Below are 25709 nucleotides of genomic sequence, written 5' to 3' on the forward strand. Positions count from 1 at the left end.
ATAAACTGGAGAGGAAAAACAAGGCTAATACCAGGAATCTTTGGGTGACATTTTAAATTGAACCCTTGCTAAGCAATGAATAACAGCAGGAGAACTGTGCATCAAAGGTATTATATATTATTGAAATTAAATTTTGTTAAATAAATCTGGAATTAAGATAGATATTACAGGTGATCATGAAACTACTGAAATATCACGTAAATTAGTCTGGTCCCCTAATATTTTCATGGAATGAAATCTGTAATTTTTCTCTGTCTGGCCTATGTGTGACTTCAGACTACTAATGCAATTAACATTTAGCAGCTTTCAACCAATTTGGAATGGGCAATGAATGACGACAATGCTTCTGTTCTATTAAATAACAAAAACAATGTAGGTCATTTGGCTGCTGGGTTTCCTTTTATTATATTAGTTCAAAAAAACCTCAAATGAGTGGTATTAAGGCTGGAAAAGTTATAAAATTGAATTTTACTTCTTAGATTGATATTTTAAAGCAGTTACCAGGATCTTCCTGACACTTTGATTAATTAACAATTTGATTACCACTGCACCATGGAAATGTAACCGAGACAGATATTTAATCTTAGGATAACTAATTAAATACTTCCAAAAGACCTATGCTTCTATTTTACTGCTTTTTAAAACTTTCTATTATTGTTGACTTCAACCAATCTCAGCCATCCTGCATCCACTAGGAATGGTGGGGGAGTGGAATGCTTCCAGTGCCAGTGGTAAAAGAATTGCTCAAAATATAACTTTACTGTAATCACACACCAGTAATCAGCACATACATCTTTCAATTGCTCAACTACATTCCATCACTTTACCATTTTAAAAATATTTACAACACATTTTAAAGACCAGACATTACTAATGTAAAATTTAGTATGCACTGTATGGCAATTTTCAACACCATTCTCCAAGTTTAAGAAAAAATGTTTAACCATTGAATTTTGTAATTTAATGTCATAAATCAGAGGAAGCATTGTTGAATTCTTTCATAATAATATGATTTTCACCCTTTTCCATTCTTTTTTATACAAACCCCATTTCCAGAGAAGTTGGGATATTTTCCAAAATGCAATAAAAACAAAAATCTGTGATATGTTAATTCACGTGAACCTTTATTTAATTGACAAAAGTACAAAGAAAAGACTTTCAATAGTTTTACTGACCAACTTAATTGTATTTTGTAAATATACACAAATTTAGAATTTGATGGCTGCAACACACTCAACAAAAGTTGGGACAGAGGCATGTTTACCATTGTGTTACATCACTTTTCCTTTTAATAACACTTTTTAATCGTTTTGGAACTGAGGATACTAATTGTAGTAGATTTGCAATTGGAAATTTTGTCCATTCTTGCTTGATATAAGACTTCAGCTGCTCAACAGTCCGTGGTCTCCGTTGTCTGATTCTCCTCTTCATGATGCGCCATACATTTTCAATAGGAGATAGATCTGGACTGGCAGCAGGCCAGTCAAGCACACGCACTCTGTGTCTACAAAGCCACGCTGTTGTAGCCCGTGCAGAATGGGGTCTGGCATTGTCCTGCTGAAATAAGCATGGATGTCCCGGGAAGAGACGTCGCCTTAATGGCAACATATGTCTCTCGGAAATCCTTATATATATATATATAAAGTCAATGGTACCTTCACATACATGCAACTCACCCATGCCGTGGGCACTGATGTACCCCCATACCATCACAGATGCTGGCCATCACCATACCATCACCTTTCGCTGATAACAATCAGGATGGTCGTTTTCATCTTTGGCACAGAGAACTCGACGCCCGTTTTTTCCGAGAACTAGCTGAAATGTGGACTCATCTGACCACAGCACACGGTTCCACAGTCTTTCAGTCCATCTGAGATGAGCTCGGGCCCAGAGAACTTGCAGGCGTTTCTGCATAGAGTTGATATATGGCTTCCTCCTTGCGTAATACAGTTTCAAGTTGCATTTCTGGATGCAGCGACGGACTGTGTTAAGTGACAATGGTTTTCCGAAGTACTCCTGAGCCCAGGTGGCTATAATTGTCACAGTAGCATGACGGTTTCTTAGACAGTGCCGCCTGAGGGCTCGAAGATCACGTGCATTCAACAGTGGTTTCTGACCTTGCCCTTTACGCACTGAGATGTCTCTGAATTCTCTGAATCTTTTCACAATATTATGTACTGTAGATGTTGAAAGACCTAAATTCTCTGCAATCTTGCGTTGGGCAATGTTCCTTTTGAACTGACTAACAATTCTCTCACGAATTTTGGCACAAAGGGGTGAGCCACGACCCATCCTTGCTTGCAAAGACTGAGCCTTTGATGGACGCTACTTTTATACCCAGTCATGATACCTCACCCGCTACCAATTAGCCTGCTTAATGTGGAGTCTTCCAAACTGGTGTTACTTGAATATTCTGTGCACTTTTCAATCTTATTTTAACTCTGTCCCAACTTTTGTTGAGTGTGTTGCAGCCACCAAATTCTAAATTTGTGTATATTTACAAAATACAATTAAGTTGGTCAGTAAAACTATTGAAAATCTTTTCTTTGTACTTTTGTCAGTTAAATAAAGGTTCATGGGAATTAACTTATCACAGATTTTTGTTTTTATTGCATTTTGGAAAATATCCCAACTTTTCTAGAAATGGGGTTTGTACATGTTCATTTTCTGGTTCAACATTAGAACAACATGGTCCTATTTCATACTTTTGCCACTGGAACCTAAATCTTTGGCAGGGAGAGGATCCAGCCTGTCCTCTGTGCGCAGTCCCAGCATCCCTCAAGCACATCTTGGTTAGTTGCAAGACCAGCCTAATACAAGGCAGATACACCTGGCGACACAACCAAGTGCTGAGGTGTTTGGCAGCTGAACTTGAGTGTAAGAGAGTAACCACCAACGCCAGGCCTCTTGATGCCCAGACAACGGTCCCACAACTACCATCCTTCATCCAGGAAGGAGAGAAACCAGGGGCTAACCCCTTGCCTCACGACTCATGCCCACTGAATGCAGCTAGGGACTGGGAAATGCATATCGATTTAGGCCAGAAACTTACCTTTCCACCTGAAATTGCAATGACCAACCTGCGGCCTGACCTGGTCCTTTGGTCCAACATCTGTCTTTATCATTGAGCTGACAGTCCCCTGGGAGGATGCTGTGGATGAGGCTTACGAACGGAAAAGGCTGCAATATGCCAACCTTGCAGCTGAAGCAGAGGAGTGAGGCTGGAATGTAAAAGTGCGCCCAGTTGAGGTAGGGTGCAGGGGCTTTGTAGCCAGTTCCACCGTAAAGCTGCTGAGGGAAGTATAGTCAGAGGGCAGGCCCATAGGAAGGCAATCAAAGCACTTGCTAATGCCACCAAAATGAGCAGTCACTGGCTGTGGCTGAAAAGAAGGGATGCTGTCAGGGCTACCAAGTGGCCATCTAGAGACTAACCATGTGACACACACCCAGGTCTGATCAGTCTGTGGTGGGCCTGCCTCAGCTGAGAGTGTCTTCTGATAAAAGGCCGAAACACCCAATGAATTCGAGGTACACAACTGAAGATGCGTCGTAATGGTAGTAACATCATCTAGTGGTCATCTTTAAGAATGACTTCCACTCAAGTCAAATGCAGTGCAGAAACTTTAGGGATTGTAACATCCAGTCCTATTAATCAAACTGACAACAGAGTGGATGAGATGGGAGAAGTACAAGTTTATGTCAGCATGTGAAAGACTGAGGGTGAGCTGCAGCACTGTAGGCTGATGGCAGACAGAGTACAAACAAAATTGCACCTGAACAAATGCACTGAATTTAAGTTTTTGAAATTATGAAATTGCTAAATATTTTTAGAATGCTGGATAAGAATTCCAAAGTGAAAATGTCAGATAAATATAAGTTTACAGTATTAAGCAAAAAGTCTTTCTGCTAATGCTTAAAATATGCAGTTAACGCTGGTGATCAAACGCTGCAGCTTCAATGGGGCTAACCAAAGATGTTACAGTCGGTCCTCCTTATCCGCGGGTTCCGCATGTGCGGATTCAACCAACCGTGGATCAGGAAAACCTGTAAGTTCTCTCTCCAGAACTCGTTGTTTGAGCATCATTCCACTTGTGTCTTGTGTACAGACTTTTTTCCTTGTCATTATTCCCTAAACAATACAGAATAACAACTATTTACATAACATTTACATTGTATTAGGTATTATAAGTAACCTAGAGATTATTTAAAGTACAGTCAGCCCTCCTTAGCCGCGAGGGATTGGTTCCCGGAGCCCCCGCAGATACCAAAAAACACAGATGCTCAAGTCCTCTATTTAACCTGTCTCAGTGCGATGGTCTTTAGGACCCGGCGGAACCCCAGACCTAATTTAACCTGTCTCAGTGTGGTGGACTTTAGGACCTAGCTCAGCTCTGAATCCGCAGTGTTGCTGTTCACGAAAATAATAACGATCTCGATTGAAAATAAAGTGGAAGTAATAAAGCGATCAGAAAGAGGTGAAACACCATTGGTCACTGGAAAAGCATTAGGCTACAGTCGATCAACAATCGGAACAATTTTAATGAAGCATGTGAAAGGCTCTGCCTCGATGAAGGCTACAATTATTACTTAGCAACGCAGTGATTTAATTATTGAAATACATACGTTTCTTAGTGTTTTATATGCATAGAAAGTTAAAATATATACTATATACTAAGACAAACGTTTGACTAACTGACACTAAATAATACCATATGTACCTGTTCCGACTTCAAATCGGACTTAAAGATGGACTCAGGAACGGAACTCATTCATAACCCGGGGACTGCCTGTACTTTTAAATCATCACTAGATTATTTATAATATCTAATACAATGTAAATGCTATGTAAATAGCTGTTACAGTATACTGTATTGTTTAGAGAATAATGACAAGAAAAAATAGTCTGTATATGCTCAAACAATGAGTGCTAGAGAGAGAACTTCCAGGTTTTCCCGATCCGTGGTTGGTTGAATCCGCACATGTGGAACCTGCGGATAAAGAGGGCCAACTGTATACAGGAGTATGTGCATAGGTTATATGCAAATACTACTCCATTTTAAATAATGGATGAGCATCCATGTTTTTTGGTATCTGCGGTGGGGGGGGGGGGGGGGGTCCCGGAACCAATCCCCCGTGGATAAGGAGGGCTAACTGTACTGCCTTTTTTTTTAAAAAAATGTTTTTGTTACATTAAGAACTTAAAGCATTACAGGTCTACCCAATCAATGAGTTGCTCATTGGTGGAGAAAATGGAGCTGGATGGTACAGATTGTGGCGCTGCCTCATCAGAGAGGCATCCATATGCAAAGGCAGTGTGCAGTCTTACAGTGATTGATTACCTTAGTCACTCTTCTTGTGATCATAAGACCCTGTTGGATATTGATAATGTAGAACGCTGCAAGTCTGATTCACAGTTTTATTGGGGGGGGGGGGGGGGTTTCATGGACAACAAACCATGGCATTACCTGTTTGCAACTACCAATAAAGAGGTGTTGGAGTTGGTGTGCTCCACCAGAGGTGGTGTGGTGTTGCATCCATGCTGGAGTCAGTGTTGCCCTCCAGCATTCACTTAGCAGAAGACAAGATGTATTGTGTTTGACTGCAGACTGCTGCAACATTCATGGACTCAAGGACTTCGATTATTGTTTTTATGTGACTGTATTTTACTGTTGTCTCATATGTACGATGTGTGCCTTGTACTGTGTATGACGGTTGGTACTGTGTTTTGCACCTTGGCCCCAGAGTAACACAGTGTGGCCGAATGCCAATTAAGCTTGACCTATTCTAACGTGCAACATCTAGGAATTGCATACAAAATAGAACATAGCACTTCAGCTATAGGGACCATATAATCTGAAAAAGCAGGAATACCTGAAGAATGACTTCATGCCAATAATTAACACTATTCAGTCTACTGCCCTCACTTCTTAACGAATGCACATCCTTTGTAGAATACATGAAGCACATTAGCTGTCTCTGCTTTGCTCAGCGTCCTGCTGTATTAATAAAACAACCTTTTCCTCTCAAGATAGAATTATTGCAACAGTTACCACAGATTCAAAACACTGCTGCTGGCAAAAACACTTTCAGTTTTTAAACACTAGTAGTTAAACCTGGATATTAAAACTACATAGTAAACATCCCTTATCAGTCATAACTCTGCACCAATGAATTACAGACACATTTTCTTATCCCACTTGAGAAATTTAATTAATTCATAATTTTAAAAAAGCCAGATTTTTAAAAATGCTCCTACCACCCAGGAGCAATCTTGTGTGTGTGAAGTTTACATGTTTTCTCTTGGACTATGTGGCTTTCCCCTGAGTGTTCTAGTTTCTCCCTTATCTAAAGATAACTAGAGATGGTTAATTGATAACTGTAGATTAATTCCAGTTAAGTTTGTGGTAGAAGGAATGAAGCGAGGAGTTGACAGATGTGAGAGAGAAAAGGTTACAGGAAACTAAGTGAGGGAGAGAAATTTGATGGGGTACTTATTAAAACATAGGCACTCAATAAGTTGAATGGTATGCTATATCTAAGCGAGAATATAAAAACAGTTTTATTTCTTCAAAGTATTTGAATAAATTGGTCAATTATTTTTTCACTTCGCAAAACCACCAATTCTCCTGATCGCCTCTCTTTCACAATTTCTGATTTACATCTATACCTGGGGTGTTGCTTGCATTCACTATAGTTGAGATTGATGCAAAACACTGTTTAATTCATACACTATATTAATACTTATTTTTCATTATTAATTCAGCAAACTCACCCAAGGATCATAAGCACAAGACGCTCTACAGATACTGGAAATCCAGAGTAAAACACACACAGAATGCAGGAGGAACTCAGGTCAGGCATAATCTATGGAGATGAATAGTCTACACTTTTGGCTGAGACCCTTGATTGGAAAGGAAGTGGGAAGAAGCTGGAATAAGTTGGGGGAAGTGGAAGGAGTACACGTTGGCAGGTTATAGGTAGAAACAGCTGAAGAGGGAGGATGGGTGGGTGAAAGAGGAGATGAAGTGAGAAACTGGGAGATGACAGGTGGAAGAGGAAAAGTACTGGAAAAAGTTTGATAGGAGAGGACACTGGATCATGGGAGAAAAAGAAAGAGGTGCACCAGAGGGAGGTGAGGAGAAGGGGTAAGAGGAGAGCCATAACAGGGAAATGAATAAGAGAGAAAGGGAAGTGGGAAGAAATTACCGGAGGTTTGAGAAATTGACCATCACGCCGTCAGGTTGGAGGTTACCCAGACAGAATATAAGATGTGGCTCCTCCAACCTGATTGTAGACTCATCATGACAGTAGAGGAAACCACGGACCAACACATCAGAATGGGAATTGGAAGTCCAATTGAAATGGGTTGCTACTAGGAAGTCCCATATTTTACAGCACATATAGCAGAAGTGCTTAACAAAGTGGCTTCCAATCTACATTGGGTCTAACCAATGTAGCCAAGGCCATACTGGGAGTACTAGATACAACAGATGACCCCAACAGACTCGCAGATGAACTGTTACCTCATTTGGAAGGACTGTTTGGGATGCTGAATGGTGGTAGGGGAGGACGTATAAAGTCACATATGGCACATGTCCCACTTACAGGGATAAGTGCCAGGAGGGAGATCATTGGGAAGGGACAAGTGGAAACAGGAGTCATGAACCATCTCTGCCAAAAGCAGAGATGCTTGTGGGATGGTAGGCAAGGACAAGGGAAACTTGATTCCTGTTATGGCGGTGGAAAGATGAGGTGAGGCCAGATGAACAGGAAATAGAGGAGAGCATCTGGAGAATATTTTGTTTGTTCTGGAATAGAAAGCTTCATCCTGAGAACACATGCGACAGAAATGGAGGAACTGAGAAAATGGAATAGCATTTTTGCAAATGACAGGGTGGGAAGAGGTATAGTCATAATCGCTGTAAGAGTCAGTTAAGTTTATAGAAGATATCAATAGATAGTCTGTCTCCGGAGATGGAGACAGAGAGATCTACAAAGGGGAGAAACGTGTCAGAGATGGTCCAAGTAAATTCGAGGGCAAATAGAAGTTAGAGGCAAAGCAGTACCAATGCAGTCATCAATGTAGTGTAAAAAGATCTGGCAATCATTACCAATATAGATTAGGAACATCGACTGTTCTACATAGCTGACAAAAAGGCTGGCTAATATGGAGACCCATGGATTTGGAAAACATAGGAGGAAATGAAAGAGAAATTGAGGTACAGAACTACTTTGGTCAGACAGTGGAGGGTGACGTTGCAGGGGAACGAAGTGGAAAGCTTTAAAGCTCCTGATAGGCGGTAGAAGCTTACAGGGACTGGATATCCATACTGAAAATGAGGTTTCAGGGTCATGGGAACTTTTAAGTGATTGAAGAAATCGAAAGTACGGTATGAAGTGTCACAGATGTGTGTGGGAAGTGGCTGAAACAAAAGGAACAAAATGGAATCAAGGTATGCGGATACGAGTTCAGTGAGGCAGGAGCAGGTAGAAACAATGGACTTATCTGGACAGTCAGATTTATGGATCTTGAATAGGAAATAATAGTTTGTGGAGGTGACACTTCATCTGCAAGTCTGTCAGGGTTAGCTACTGTATCCCATGCTCTTGGTTTAGCCTCCTCTATGTCAGTGAGACCCGGAGTAGATTGGGTGGAACGACAATAGACAATAGGTGCAAGAGTAGGCCATTCGGCCCTTTGAGCCAGCACCGTCATTCACTGTGATCATGGCTGATCATCCACTATCAGTACCCCGTTCCTGCCTTTTCCCCATATTCCTTGACTCTGCTATCTTTAAGAGCTCTATATAACTCTTTCTTGAAAGCATCCAGAGAATTGGCCTCCACTGCCTTCTGAGGCAGAGCATTCCACAGATCCACAACTCTCTGGGTGCAAAAGTTTTTCCTCAACTCCGTTCTAAATGACCTATCCCTTATTCTTAAACTGTGGCCTCTGGTTCTGGACGCCACCAACATCGGGAACATGTTTCCTGCCTCTAGCATGTCCAATCCCTCAATAATCTTATATGTTTCAATCAGATCCCCTCCCATCCTTCTAAATTCCAGTGTATAGAAGCCCAGTCACTCCAATCTTTCAACATATGACAGTCCCACCATCCCAGGAATTAACCTCATGAACCTACACTGCACTCCCTCAATAGCAAGAATGTCCTTCCTCAAATTTGGAGACCAAAACTGCACACAATACTCCAGGTATAGTCTCACCAGGGCCCTGTGCAACTGCAGAAGGACCTCTTTGCTCCTATACTCAACTCCCCTTGTTATGAAGGCCAACATGCCATTAGCTTTCTTCACTGCCTGCTGGATCTGCATGCTTACTTTCAGTGATGTGATCAACAAGGTCACCTAGATCTTGTTGTACTTCCCCTTTTCCTAACTTGATACAATTCAGATAGTAATCTGCCTTCCTATTCTTGCCACCAAAGTGGATAACTTCACATTTATCCACACTAAGCTGCATCTGCGCACTCACCCAACCTGTCCAAGTCACCTTGCATTCTCATAACATCTTCCTGACATTTCACACTGCCACCCAGCTTTGCGTGGCATACAATTACTGCATTGTAAAGCACATCCACTCCATCCAACACAAAATGAGAGTTTTCCTGGTGAACAGCCATTTCAATTTGATTCCCCATTCTGACACATCAGCCCATGGCCTCCTCTACTGTCATGATAAGACTCAGGTTGGACAAGTGACATCTCATATTCTGTCTGGGTAACCTTCAACCTGATCATGTGAACATCAATTTCTCTAATTTTCAGTAATTTCTCCCCCTTCTCTCTTTTCCCATCCCTCATTCTGAATCCCCTCTATCTCTTCACCTGCAAATCACTCCTTCTGGTGCCATTTCTCCTTCCCTTTCTCCCATGGTCCACTGTCCTCTCCTATCAGATTATTTATTCTTTAGCACTTTACCTCTTCCATCTATCACCTCTTTTCTTCTTACTTCATTCCCACCCTCCACCAATCCATCTTCCCCCTCACCTGATTTCACCTATCATCCTTTTCCTTTCCTTTCTAGTCCTGATGAAGGATCTCAGCCTGGAACATCAACTGTTTATTCTCCTTCGTAGATGCTGTGTGACCTGCTGAGTTCCTCCAGCATTTTATAGCATGTGACACACCCAAGAACCAATGCTTATCTTGTTAATTTTTAAACAGCTACAGAAACTCTTATCTACATTTGTCTAGTTTGATCTTGTACATTAAAATTTCCTTCCCTTTTGATTTTGAGTTATCATTTCTTGGTTTATTAATACTGTCCAATTTCTATCTACCATTCTGCTTTTTTACATAATCCCATGTTTCTTTTTGTTTGTCAGAACATAGTCTCAGTGGGCTGAATCGTCTCCTATGAATGATAAAAATATTTTATTTCTTCCAAGAAATCAAAAAAAAATCAAAATTGATTTCTCTTTCAGAATTACCATGAATCCTTCTAAATACCCTCTACACACTCTTTTACACGGCACATAATGATGACGCACTCTTTAACTTAATTAACCACAGGCAGGGGATGTCCCACTGGAATTAATCTTTTTGTTTTGTTTTCATATATCTATTCTGTTTATTCAGGAAGATTCCCTTAAACATCAGCCTTGCAACACCAATCCCTTAACCTTATTTGTCAGTTCATTTCAGGTACTTTTGCTTTCATACCTTCATCATCGGTACAGGCTTAGAATAAAAGACAATCTCCTTCTTCTCTCACTTCAAGGCAGTTTTCACTCTGTTGCACAATACCAGGACTTGTCGATCAGATCCTGCTATGTGGTTGGCTTAAGCACTTGCTGTTCCAAGAAACAATCCCCTAAAGTACATCAAATTGCTCATGCAGCCTATCTCTGCTATACTGAACCTGTCTATGGTAAGAAGGATATCACTTTCCTTCACCCCCTCCTCCTCTCCCGGTTTCACCCATCACCTGCCACCCTGTGCATCTTACTCCCCTCCCCCCCACCTTCTTGCTCTGACTTCTCGTTTTTTTCCCAGTCCTGATGAAGGATCTCGGCCCAAAATGTGAATGTTTCTTAATTTCCACAGATGCTGCCTGACCTGCTGAGTTCCTTCAGCATTTTGTGTGTTTCACCTTGGATCTCCAGCATCTGCAGATTTTCTTGTGTTTGCTTTCCTGCTATGACATGTTTATTGAGAACTCAACTGAGACTTCCTAAATTTATTTGAAAAGTAGTTTAGTTCAGCAGAAAACATCAATTCCTCACGATACCTGCAAAAATACATTACTAATCAGCTATATTCTGTTTTTACTATTTTACTGTTGCCTTCTGAATTATCACATATGCAAAGCCAAATCATAACTACTAAATAATGCTGGTAGCCCGAAACAGCTGTATCACAATTACTTCATACAGATTGTTATTTGGAAGACAGCAATCTATGATTTTTAAAATAAACTTTTCATATCATAGCTAAACTCTTTTAACACAGTTCCTGAAATTAGTAAATGACTTCAAAATAACAAAAGTTTAATACAGAATAGTACAAATGTAAAATGTGATTTCAATATAAGACACTAAAGTTTAGTCAGGAATGCAATTAAATAATTCTTTAAAAACACATCAACATTGGTGCAAGCATTACATTAGAATCAAATCTTCTCTCCAGCATTTTCACTTGAGTGCAAATCTCCCGTTATTTTTTAAATTAATGCAATCCACACAGCAATTCCACAACTGAAATGTTTATACAAGGTTTAAGACATTTGAGCAGTTTTGTTTTATTAATCTATCACTAACAGTGTACATATTAAATTAACTAAAATAAAAACACAAAAAGCTGTAAATACACTTTGATGTTCTAGTACAAACATTGCGATGCTCCACTTCACTCTCTACCTTTTCCCAATCCTCTTCTCATGCCACCTTCCTGTGCAACCACAAGAGATACAATAGAACAAAGCACAGGAACAGATCTTTCAGCCTACGATCATGCCAATCTAACAAACTCTGTCAGACTGCACGTGGTCTGTATCCCTCTATTCTCTGCCTTAGACATTGCCATTATAATGGCTTCTGCCACTTCCACTGGCAGCACATTCCAGGCACTATTCTCTGCCTATATATAAAAAAAATTCTCCCTCTGAAGTATTTCACATTTCCAGTCTGGGGAAAAGATTCTTGGCCATCTTACCCCACCAATGACCCTCATAAATACAAGGGTCTGCAACAAGCATGATTTCCCAGTGGTCAACCATTTTAATTCCAATCCCCATTCCAACATGCCAGTCCACGGCTATGATGAGGTCACTCTCAGGTGGAAGGAGCAATACCTCATATTCTGTCTGGATAGCCTGCACCATGATGGCATATGCATTGGTTTCTCTAACTTCTGGTAATTTCTTCCCATCCCTCTTCTCTTTTTCCATTCCCCATTCTGGCTCCCTTTTCATCTCTTTACCTGCCCATCACTTCCTTGTAGTTCCCCTTCTTCTTCCCTTTATCTCTTGATCCATTCTCCTCTATCAGATTTTTTCTCCTTCAGTCCTTTACCTTTTCCACCCATCACCTCAAGCTTCTCACTTCCCCACTCACCTAACTTCCCTTCCAGCTGGCTTCACCCATCACTTTCTAGTTTGCATTCCTCACGCCCCCCCATTCTCATTTCTTCCCCCTTCCTTTCCTATCCTGATGAAGGGTCTCAGCCTGAAACATCATTTGTACATTCCTCTCCATAGATGCTGCCTGACCTGCTGAGCTTCTCCAATATTTTCTGTGTTATGACTCTCATAATTTTATACACCTCTTTTGTGTTCCCCCTCAGCCTCCACTGTTCTCAAGAAAACAATTCAAAATGGTCCAAAATCTCCTGATAACTAATATCCATCAAACTACCGTAGGTAATGTCCTGGAGAGACTCTTTTCCCCTGTTTACAAAGCCTCCATATCCATCCAACTGTATGGCAACTGGAATTGTATATAATTCTCCAAACATGGCTTAAAACTAATGTTTTATACAGCTCCAACATGTCTTTTCGACTTTTACACTCAAAGTCCCAACCGATGAAGATCAAGCAAGCGTGCCTTCTTTACCACATCCCTGAAATTGTACTCATATTGTCAGTTTCAGGGAGCCTTACATCCCAGTCTCTCCCTCTATATCAGAGTCCTTTCTTCTGTCTGGTCATTCAGAAATCTTTCTTGGCAAGCAGTGTTATCCATGTACTTCACTACATTTATTTTAAAGTCTAATGCTCACAATGCAATTTTGCATTGGGGAAACCAACACAGATTGTGTAACTGCTTTGAAGACCAATAATCAGTCCACAATGGTACAGTGAACTTCTAGCTGCTTGTCACTTCAAATATCACGTACATTATTCAAATTTTCAAAGAACAGGAACTAACAACTTTACTATTAGTATACAAACCAAAATTAACTCCTCCCATATGCTTAATAGTGTTTGACTATTATAGAAGAATTTTATGTAACAACCCATTTCAGAAAAAAAATGATCAAATAAGGTTAGCACTTATGTCACAAAAGATTTTTGAAATTTACCAGAGTGGCCCTTCTGAAGCAAATGGGAATTTGTATTCTAAAGAGCTTTGGTATAAGTCATCAACTCACTAATAATCTTGCAGTATCATTCAAAAGTCAATAAAATGTTTCCTTCAGTGAACAATAAGGATAAGACAAAGGAAACAAGAAATGCAGTATCAAATGTAACCCAAATGCAGAACAGGTATCCTTTGAGACAACCAATTAAGAAATTTCATCACTATAAACAAAGCAGCCACTGTATAATTAAAGTCAAATTTCATCCTAAACTAGAATGAGTAATGAAACTGCCCAAGCCCCTTAATACACAAGCAACTCCTTGGATTATAGGTAATTAAAAACAATATTTTGTTGACCCCCCCCCCCCCCAAACAATGCTCCTACAAGTACATTTCAGACTATCTGAACAGATGTATGATTGAACAAAGAGTTTGCTCAAAGAAAGTTTAAATAGGAGTTTGAGATTCAAAGCCTGACTCTGAACATTAAGCTCACCCTAGATGTACATTTATAGAGTTATAGAGAGCAAGAGATGCATCACAACAGCAAGATCCACACAAAACGATTTTCAACAGTCTCAGCAAGTACACAGAACCAAATAAAAACATGCCAATACTTACTTATAGTCACCATTGTTTTCATTGAGGTACAGAATTATGGGCACTTTCTGTCCATCTTTTAGTTCAGAGCCTTTGGCAGCTTTTCAAATCGTTAAGGATCAAGATGACAAAAATAAAGTGGCCTAGTTGTTAGTCATAAAGGAAAATTTCTGAAAAAGTATTCTTGAGAGTTGTGCAAAGAGTAAGTCTTGACTTAGAGCCTTTTAGAATGAAGGCTCTGCTTGTTCAGAATTGGTAAAATATACACTCCCTCAGCAAACACACCTGCAAATGTACAGAAATCTTACAGGGTGTTAACTAAATTCAATTATTAATATTCTCTTTAGTGTTCCACAACTACATAGTTTCTATCATCTGCAAAGTTTGAAATTAAGACTTCACATCAAAGTCTAAATCGAAAGAAAGGCAGTGGTACTGTTTCCAACACAGTAAACCCCAATGTATACTTCCCTAATCTAAAGTCGTACACAGCACTGTTATGTATTAGTAAGCCTACTTTTTTATACCATCTCAGCCATTGATTCCTTAGCTTTAATTTTAATGACATGAATGTTAGGTCCTACCTTATTAAATATCCTTTCACAAATCCATATATGATGCATTTTCCACAATCATAGGAAGAAATAAATTGACTTAGAAAAGTATGGCTATTGGGTATGTGTTTACCTGTTGCTGCATTAAGTTCTAAGAGCTATAATGTGCCCAGGCTGAAGAGGGAGGATTCTTCCTCAAGCTTACTTTGGGCATTGCAGCAAAGACTCCTGACAGAGTGACAATGGAACAGAGAATTAATGCAACAGGTGACCAAGCTCTGCTGCTCATCAAATACAGGTGTTCTACAAAATATTTAACCAATCTGTAACTAATTTTTTCAATGTAAAGGGGACAACTTTGAAGACTGAATGTAATACACTAAAATAGAAATGAAAATGAATGCTGCCTCATCCCGAGGGCCTGTTTGGGTACCCAAAGACTAATTTCCTCTCTTTTCAGTATTCTGAAGCAATGATACCAGCCATGATCCTTGGCTTGCTCTTCCATTGTTAAAGATCACTCTCCTAATTTTCCCACGCACAACCAGGACACCAGCCCTTTTGTTCCCTTCCCACAATTCACTGTTACGAAGGATGAACAACTCTGATGGGCAGAAGGGTACAGAGTTGCCCATGTCCCTCTCCCCTGGGAGAATTACAAACCGTTACTGTTGCCAGGCTGCTAATGAGAGAGAAAGAGATGGAACAAAAACATACTGGGACTGGAACATTTGCTTCAGATAAGGGAGAGATAACACAGGGAGGAAGAGACTTGTTGTTCCACCATATTATGACTCCAGTACGACTTATGGCTCCAGAGAGGGCTGTTTACTTGGTACTATCCTGTTCATTAAAATTCCTCAGTGGACAGCCGGAGTGGGCTGGTTTGATGGACTAAGCCATTCAAAACTGATTGACACCTGAGACCCTGTGAGTAGGGATAAAAGTGAGGTCTGGGGAGACACCCCTCAGACACACCAAGAGATGTACCAGGAGACACACTAGTGAGCACTGCTTAAGTGTTGGAACCCATGAGAAAGTGTGGGGCATCGGAGACCGAACGAAGGATCGGTCAATTTTAACTCACAGTGTTTATAGCGAGGCTGGTGGGGGCTTGTGTGTGTGTCCACCCTTGCCTGGGTGACGAGTCCACCATAGAAGAATGGTCTAGCCAAAGGACAGAGGGGTCATACCTGAATGGCCACAACACATCGACGGATCAAGAACGTAAAGGAAGGTTTGACTGGCTGTCACTGTTTGCTCGCTCTCTCTCTCTTTCTCTCCAACAATTACAACACACATCGACCAACAACTACCTCAACCTACATGAACTGAACTGAACTTTATACTTTCCCATGATAATTCATTATCCCCTAGACAACGATAGAGCTTGTTTATTATTGATTATTATTATACCCACACTTTTAGGTTTAGTATTGCTAATGTGTATTATCTGTATATTTGCATTGTTGATATTGATTTGTATATTTTACTAATAAACACTGTTTTGAAAATAGTACCACCAGACTCCAACGGATACTTCTATCTTTGCTGGTAACACACCCAGTTACGGGGTACGTAACATCACGGACTAGAATAGTGCTACGAAAACAATTCATTTGTACTTCTGCCAATTTAGTATATTGTATTTGATGTTCACGGTGTAGTCTGCTCTACAATGGAGACCAAAATTCAGATTGAGTGATGGCTTTGTGGAACAATTGCATCTAGTATACAAGGACAAGTGAGAGCTTGCAGTTAGTTGTTACTTTAATTCTCTGTTCCATTTGTATTATGATCATATCTTTGTACTTAGCCTCCTTAGTATGGGAAGTCAGTGAGTATTGGAATGTAGTGTCGAAACCAAGGTTGGTTCAGCAATGATCTTACTTAATAGCAGAATGCTCCTGTGTGTTGTTGAAGTCCAACAAACTCAAGGTTTAATATTTCCTCTCCCATCTGACCATATTATACCACATTGGGGCTCAATACTTAATTTAGCAATTTCAGGAAACCACCCTCCATTTCTCTCTTCAGACATGTTTACATCCTTCAGTTTAGGTATATTTTTCTTTGACTTTTCATAGTAATTGTGACCCTGACACCTTCCAATTGTCTGCCACCTACTACAGACATTCTCCATGTTCTCTCCCTTTCGGTAACGTATAACTTGTTTTTAGTATAAAATCTATACAAATTCTGATGATGGGATTTTGACACATAACATTGCGTACTTCATTTCTTACTGACTAGCTCAGCATTTTTGTTTCAGATTTTCAGCACCTTCAGTATGGCAGGAACGCTTCTGACATTCTAACCAGTATGTTAACTTTGCTGCACTTAAAGACATGGCTAAGAACAGCTACAACAGTGTACAACCAAAATCAATATAAAAATATATATCTTAAGCAGCTGTGAACCAATGGAACGCTAGAGAAATCTACTTTTAACAGCAGAAAAAAACCTTATTTGTCTATGTTCTTGGTCAGCTTACAGCAATTCCTTCTGTAGTTTTGTGCCTTGTCCAATGGTCCAAGCAATTTTATAGGAAATCCACTAAAATACAAAAGTTGTGAAATGCAAGGTAGCGATTTAACACGTTTATACAATTTTGATTTGAAAGATTGCTTCTGCTTTGGGGTGCAAATATAGCTTTGTTTCAAAAGCATTTGAATATATTTTCATTTTTGTGGGAAAAAGTCTTGAAGCCTTATAGTTATCTTTAAAGTTAAATATGCCTAAGCAGTTTACTCACACAGAAACGCAAAACAAAATGTTAAATATTTCAGCTATTTATAACTATGTGAACTTGAACATGTTTACAAAATTACGTTAAATCGGAATGCATAATCTCCTGGTCCGGATTTGATCTATCCCTCCATTAGAAGGCAGTAAACAAGCATTTCAGCTTGTTATGCGCTGTTGAAGAAATGCACCATGTGATTTGTTCTATGTAGCCATTAAAATTAACTTATATAAAGTGAAAAGTAGTTGGGCGATTATAAATGGTCTCAGCATATTCGTCTGTGGTAAAGGCAGCAAAACGATTATTATATTGCAATCTCAATTTTGTTCGTTATCCACTGCTTTCAAACATTTCAAACTGTAAGGTTCCAACAAAACTGTGATGCCTACCACACAATGGCCCAGCAATATTTACTTTGGCCTTGCATACAGAAAATTGTAATCGGGTGTAAGTAACCAGCGTCTGAGATGACCAACTCTGGTGCAGAAGTAAGTAAATTGTGACAGGAGTGGAATCCTGGCGCATTTGTTTTGCATTTATTTTCTGCAACTTAAGATAGTTTTAAACCGGACAATTTGGTTCAATATGAGTTAAGAACATAAACTAGGAAATGTCTTTGTGATACAAGGCATGTCATGACAGATCAAGAGGAGAACGCTGGGAAGAGCAGACACTAAATTTAAAATAGAACAACCATTTAAAATAAACGTTTCTTACATAAAGCGCTCATCGGGAATCTTCCCAGGAAGTCTAGATGCTTTTAAGCAACCGCGTTAACACAAAAAAACCCCAGCCAAAACGATACGAGAGGACCGTCACCGCACGTTTCACAGGGCAGGGAGAGGTGACAGGATACCAGGTGCCAAGGCCTGTCCGGCTGCACACTAATAGGCGGCAGGAACATCCAGGATGGGGCCGGGCTTGGCTAACCAGGCCGGCCGGACTCGGCCGTACTTTGGCCAGCGGACCAACCGGCCCATCCTTCGCTCCGGGTGTGGTGCTGTGACTATCGGTTTGCCAGGATCCCGGTGCCCGGTTACACTCGGTTGTTAGTTTGCCTCCTCTCCCGGGGGTGGGGAGCGATGTTAAAGGATATTATCACAGACTTCCCAGCGGCGCCCGTCGCTCTTGCGGCTGGCTTGTCCATGAGGGCGGCAACACAGTCAACCGCTGTACCTTCAGCTCGGCGCCATCACTTCACTCAGCTTGCGTCAACGAGATCGGACCGCCCGAGCGCGACGCGACTAACGTGACCCGCCTCAGGCCCTCCCCGCTCGGCCGCGGCGCCGCTCTCCTTCCCGGGTCCCGCCCGCGACGGCACCGATACCACAGTGAATCGGTAACCCACCGCATTCTTCATTTACAGAACAACAAAAACAACGCTCATGACCCGGAACATCAGCTCGTTTTCACTGTATTCATAATGACTGGCTGAGTATTTCCAATTACAGTACTCTTTATAATATGTGGTGCTTTACTACTTATCTCCGAGGAGGTACAGTCACTGTGCCTGCGAGGCTTATTTCGCATTGAATTGATCTCCAACACGATTTTGATAAAGCCATGCCTGATTATTTGCATTCTCAAAGATTCGTGTCGGTAGCCCAGTGTTATCAGCAGAACAAAACAAACGCAGTGCCTCTCAGAGTGGCACAACTAATTTTAAACAAAATCGCCCATATCTGTACATTATGTGATCAGTAAATCTTACAGGTAAAACATTGAGTGCTTATCAACTCTACATATGGCATCACGCGTACTGGCAGACACTAGGAGAACTCGATCTCGCAATCTACTTCGTAATAACTCTTATTTCTTCTCACTAGCAGCGACACTATATTGTGTATTTTTTTATTTTTCCCTTGGTATTACAGTACCACGATATACTTATTCATAGAAAGATCTGGCCAGATGGCTGATAAACAAGAGCTAATTTGACAATAATAAACCAATTACCCTTTGAACAAAAAGGCCGTAGATGCTGGAATCTGGAGAAAAAAATATTGCTGGAGGAACTCAGGGAATTTATGGAGCATTTAGTTCGTTATATGTACTCTATCGAGGGCCATCCTGGCCTGGATGAGGCTGTTGGAAGAGTGTACTTTGATTTGTGGCCAGACCCAGAGTAGATAATGTGGGGAGGATTTCTCAACTGGGTTGACCCCTCTCCTTCTCCCGTAACGGGATACTTAAAACCAGTTTTGGATTGATGCAGAGCCGGCATTTAAGGTATAAACATTGGAAAAGAAGATGCAACTCTCACACTCCTCACAAAGGTGAAGTACAAACATTTCAGGCTGTGAAAGTTTGGATGATTCTCAGTCAGTGAAATGGAATATGTTGTGATTGTTCCAATACAGCACTCTTCATGTCTGATCCGCTTGTCAATTTTACTAATAATGATTCCAAAATATAAGATAAAATAAGAGTGCAAGAACCTAAAATATGAGCTGAAGTAGGCCTCTTAAATCTGCTCCTCTATTCAGGAGGAACATGGTTAATTTGATCTTGGTAGCCTCCAATCTGATGGCATGAACATCGATGTCTCCAACTTCCAGTAATTTTTCCCATCTTGCTTTCCTCTTCTTCAATTCCCCACTGGCGTCTCACCTCTTCTCACCTGCCTATCACCTCCCCTTGGTTCCTCTCTGCCTTCCCTTTCTTCCATGGTCCAGTCTCCGCTCCTATCAGATTCCTTCTTCTGCAGCCCTTTGCCTTTTCCACCTATCACCTCCCAGCTTCTTACTTCATCCCCTCCCCCACCCACTCATCACCTTCTAGCTTGTCCTCCTTCCCCATCTTCTTATTCTGGAATCCTCCCCCTTCCTTTCCATCCTCAAGAAGGGTCTCAGCCTGAAACGTGAACTGCTTATTCATTTCCATAGATGCTGCCTGACCTGCTGAGTTCCTCCAGCATTTTGTGCATGTTGTTCTGGATTTCCAGCATCTGCAGAATCTCTAGTATATGGAATTTGATTTTGGCCTTGGTTCTAATGTTGTGCCTATTTTACCTGTGATTCATTGATTCCTGGTAATAGTGCAGCCTCCTCATTTCTACAAGGTAGGGAGTTCTGAAGATTAATAATCCTCTGAAAGTTGAAATTCTTCCTCAACACCATCTTAAGAGAAAACATTTTTTTCAGCCTTTAATCTGTCAATCCCTCCAGAGTTATATCTCATATAACTCTTTTATATAACTCTGTTTTACATAGTCTAGTGTAGCCTTGAGTTGTTTCACATAGTCTAGTGTAGTTTTGTGTTGTTTCACGTAGCACCATGGTCCTGGAGGAACGTTGTTTCATTTTTACTGTGTACTGTACCAGTAGTTTATGGTTGAAATGACAATAAAAAGCATCTTGACTTGACTTGACTTGATTACTCATTCTTCCAAAAGTGAGTTTTTCCCAAATGTATTTAAATTTACCTCAGAAAACTAGCCATTCATCCAGGAATCAACCTACTGAATCTTCTCTAAATGATGTTTCATGTAAATGTATCTCCCCTGAACTAAAAGAGACCAAAACTGTATGCAACACACTGGGTGTGGGTTCACCAAAACCAAACTGTACCAAGACTTGCCTGCTTTTATACTCTTATTTTCTTTGCAATGAAAGCCATTGTTCCATTTAATTGCATAGTTACTTGTCATGCTTCATATCCCTTTGTTTCCCAATACTCTTATCTGTTTGAGCAATAGGCTGTTTTTCTGTTCCTCCAACCACAGGAGATAGTACCACATTTCTTCACCTTTTTTTTCCCTATACACTTAACTTGCCTACATACTTTTGCAGGTTTCCTGCATCCTCCTCACAACTTTATCCATTCTCAAATGACTCTTAACACATTTGTGACAGACAATTACATTTTGATGAAACTATGTCTTATCTCCTTGATTATATTATGACTTTTTACGTCCTGCTGTAACTTACTACAATGGATTTCATCATTTTCGCAGTGATAGATGTCAGGGCAACTAGTCTATAGTTCCTGCTATTCCTTACTTGAACAGAGTGTTGCATTTTCAGCTTAATAGACATTAATGAAATGTTAGCCCTGCTTGGAGATGAGGACTTGGTGAGAGTACATTAATAGAATCTAAAAAATAAGAGAACATTACCAGTGAGTTCATGTAATAGTTGTAAAAGTTCAATTATTTTCTACTTTTATACTGTATAGAACATAATTAGGCATTTATAATTGTCTGACTTAAGCACAAATTTAACATTGTGTACATATACTGTAAATTAGTGGTCGCCAACTGGTCGATCTTTGAGACTTTCCCAGTAGATCCCGAAAAAAAAAAGAACAATAAATACACAAATACTATTGAGAGATTGTTTCCGGGTTGCGGGGCTTTAGTTCTGTTCTTTCTGCCCAGTGCGCACGCGCATAGCTCTCCTGCACTACACAGCGTACTTCAGTGGTCCCCAGCCACCGGGCCACGAGAAAACAATATGAATCAGCTGCACCTTTCCTCATTCTCTGTCACGCCAACTGTTGAAATTGAACCCACGTGAGGTCATCAGTCGCCTAAACGCAGTGACACCCTTGCACGGCCAGCGAGAACCACCAATGCTACTGGCCCGGAGCGCGGCCAGTGGGAATTGCTGATGGTACTGGCCCGGAGCGCGGCCAGCGGGAAGTGCCGTTGGTACTGGCCTGGAGTGCGGACAGATGGGCGCCGCCTCTGAACCTGTTTAACACACCAAATGTTCGTGGGAAACCCGGTGCTAAAATATTCGCAGATGACCTAATTCGAGCTCAAGGTTTTGTAAGTTGCAGAGCAGCTACCTCGCTGCGATCTGCTGAAACAAACTTTTGTCGGCCGGCAGATCCTACAAGGGAGGGGCGGGCGTGGGCCTGTTGCTCTCCTCACTCGGTCAGTTGGTCGCTCTCTCTGGACTGCGACCGCCATGGCCCTGGCACGGGGACCTCAGGCCCTGACCTTGTCCTCTCACCCCACCCACGACCAGTCACACCTGGCTGAGGTGTCTGGCAGCAGGCGGGCAGACGCTGGAGTTTGGGCCGGGAGGCTGTCTAATGAGGAAATGAAGCCCTCAAAACTGCTTCGGTACCCTGAGTCCAAGCACCCTGTACTTAAAGACAAACCAGCTGAGTTTTTTCAGCGGAAAAAACGTGAGCAGCGTGGGACAGCAGCTAAGTGCCGAGAGCTGCGAAAACTAAATTGCGTAATAGACTGGACATAAGGAACCTGCTTCGAGTATCGCTGTATTCCCATCATGTTTAACACCCCCCCCCACCACCACCGTCGGCCATTCCGCAAGAATATTGTCAATATTAAACAGTCCGCAGTGCAAAAAACGGTGGGTACTCCTGGTGTTCATGCATTATTTCTACAAAGTTTGTACTTCTGGGTTGCGGGGTTTTACTTCCAGTCTTTTCTGTCCCAGTGCGCATGCGTGTAACTAATCGATCTCGCCTTTCACTAAGGCCAAGGTAGGGGATCTTGGGCTTAAAAAGGTTGGTGACCACTACTGTAAATAAATAACTAACAAGAAGGTGATTGAGTAGTTTTGGAAATGAATCAGAATCAGGTTTATTATCACTGTTAAGAAGACGTAGAGAAATTTGCTGTTTCACAGCAGCAGTGAAGTACAAGACATAAAAATTATTACAAGTTACAAAGTGGGTTCATGGGCCATTCAGAAATCTGATGGCGGAGTGGAAAAAGCTGTTCTTAAATCATTGAATGTGGGTCTGCAGGCTCCCATACCTCCACCTCAATAGTAGTAACATGAAGAGGGCATGTCCTGACCGTGAGGATCTTTAGTGATGGATGACTCCTTCAGGCACTTCCTCTTGAAGATCTCCTTGATGGTGGGGAGGGTTGTGTCCATGATGGAACTGGCTGAGTCTAGAACCCTGTGCTGTGATGGAGAGCATCCTGGCTGGCTGTATCTGTAGAAATTTGTAAGTCTTTCGAAATCTGTAGAAATTTGCGAGTGTCTTTAGTAACATACCGAAGTTTCTTAAAAATTTCTCTTAAGTTCATTAGTTCCTAATGAAGTAAAGCAACTGGTGTGCCTTCTTTGTGATTGTATTAATATTTTGGGCCCAGGATTAATCCTCAGGGATCCTGATGCCTAAGCTGCTCACCCCTTCTACCACTGAGCCCTCAATGAGAACTGGTCTGCTTTCTTTGAATTTTTCCTTCTGAATCCAGAATCAATTCATTAGCCTTGCTGATGTTGAGTGTGAGGTTGTTACAACACACTTAGCCAAGTGACTTTCTCACTCATGTGTGCCTGTTCATTGACACCTGAGATTCTGACAACAACAGTGGTGCCATTGGCAAATATATAAATGGCATTTGAGCTGTGCCTAGCCACACAATCGTGAATGTAGACAGAGAACAGCAGGCTAAGCACGCATCCTTCAGATGTGTCTGTGTTGATTGTCAGCAATAAGACATAGAGGCAGAATTAGACCATTTAGCCCGTCGAGTCTGCTCTGGCATTCCATCATGACAGATTCCGGATCCCACTGAACCCCATTAACCTGCCTTCTTGAACTATCCTTTGATACCCTGACCAATCCTAAAGCAATCAACTTTTGCCTTACATATACCCACGGACTTGTCCTCCACTGAAGAAGTGGCAGAGATTCACTACTCCCTGGCTAAAATAATTCCTCCTCCCCTCTGTTCTAAAAGTTTGCCCCTTAATTTTGAAGCTGTGCCCTCTAGTTCTGGATACCCCCACTGAAGGAAACATCCTCTCCACATCTACCTTATCTAGTCCTTTCAGCATTCAGGAGGTTTCAATAAGATCCCCCTGCATTCTTTTAAATTCCAGTGAGTAGGGGCCCAAAGCTGCCAAACGCTCTTTATATGTCAACCCCCTCTCATTCCTGGAATCATTCTCATGAATCTCCTCTGGACTCTCTCCAATGACAACACATCCTTTCTAAGAAATGGGGCCCAAAGCTGTTGATAATACTGCAAGTGCAGCCTGACTAGTGTCTTGTAAGGCCTCCGCATTATCTCCTTGCTTTTATATTCTACTCCCCTTGAAATAAATGGCAAAATTGCATTTGCCTTCTTTATCACAATCTGTAAATTAACCTTCTGGTGGTCTTGCACGAGGACTCCTAAGTCCCAATGCACCTCTGATGTTTGAACCTTCTCCACATTTAGATAATGTCTGCTCTATTGTTTCTTTTACCAAAATGCATTATAATACATTTTCCAACACTGTATTCTATCTGCCACTTTTTGCCCATTCTTCCAATTTGTCTAAGTCCTGCTGCAATCACATTACTTCCTCAGCACTACCTATCCCTCCATCTATCTTCCTATCATCTGCAACCTTTCCCACAAGCCATCAATTCCATTATCCAAATCATTGACAAACAATGTGAAAAGTAGCAGTCCCAATACTGACCACTAAGGAACACAACTAGTCACTGTCAGCCAATCAGAAAAGGCGCCCTATATTCCCATTCACTGCCTCCTGCCTGTCAGCCATTCCTCTATCATGCCAGTATCTTTCCTGTAATGCCATAGGATTTTATCTTGTTAAGCAGCCTCATGTGTGGCACCTTATCAAATGAGTTTGCTTAGCACTTTTTCCTCTGTTATAGCAATGGCACTCTCTCCTGTTCCCTGACACTCACAGACATCAGGCACACCGCTAGCGTCTTCTACAGTGAAGACTGATGCAAAGTACTCATTAAGTTCATCTGCCATTCCTTTGTCCCCCATAACTACCTCAGCAGTGTCATTTTCCAGTGGTCCAATATCAACTCTCATCTTCCTTTTACTCTTTATATAACTAAAAATCTTTTAATATCCTGCTTTATATTATTGGTTAGCTGGTCCTCATATCTAATTTTTTCCCTTCTTATTCCTTTGTTGGATTTTAAATGCTTTCCAATCATCCAACTTTCCACTCACTTTTGCTACTTTATATGCCCTTTCCTCAGCCTTTATGCAGTCCTTAACTTCCCTTGTCAGCCACAGTTGTCTACCCCTTCCATTTGAGGACTTCTTCTATGGGACATATCTATCCTGCATCTTGTGAACTATTTCCAGAAACTTCAGCCACCTCTTCTACCATCATCCCCACCAGCATCCTCCTCCAATCCATATGGGCAATCTCCTCTCTCATGCCTCTGTAATTCCCTTTATTCCATTGTGATACTGATACATGCAGAAAATGCAGTATGAGCTCAACCATGTTATGATCACCTCCTAAGGATTCCTTTACATTAAGCTCCCTAGTGGATTATTACACAACACCCAA

The 25709-nt window shown here is 41.2% G+C and overlaps 1 protein-coding gene across 2 annotated transcripts in view; it reads right to left on the reverse strand.

The window, feature by feature from the left end:
* Positions 1–18698, reverse strand: part of ocrl (OCRL inositol polyphosphate-5-phosphatase) — a 102572-nt gene extending 83874 nt beyond the window's left edge. Inside the window, exons 1-2 of one of the 2 annotated variants that reach the window (XM_073058247.1) lie at positions 18542–18698; positions 14167–14246 (exon numbers count right to left, since the gene is read on the reverse strand). In XM_073058247.1, coding sequence (XP_072914348.1) covers positions 14167–14246; positions 18542–18592 — 131 coding nt within the window. In that variant the 5' untranslated portion in view covers positions 18593–18698. The remainder of the gene's footprint in view (positions 1–14166; positions 14247–18541) is intronic. The other variant, XM_073058248.1, reaches the window with a different exon arrangement.
* Positions 18699–25709: the final 7011 nt, after the last annotated feature.

This window comes from Hemitrygon akajei, chromosome 10 (genome assembly GCF_048418815.1).
Source record: "Hemitrygon akajei chromosome 10, sHemAka1.3, whole genome shotgun sequence".
Lineage (NCBI taxonomy): Eukaryota > Metazoa > Chordata > Chondrichthyes > Myliobatiformes > Dasyatidae > Hemitrygon > Hemitrygon akajei.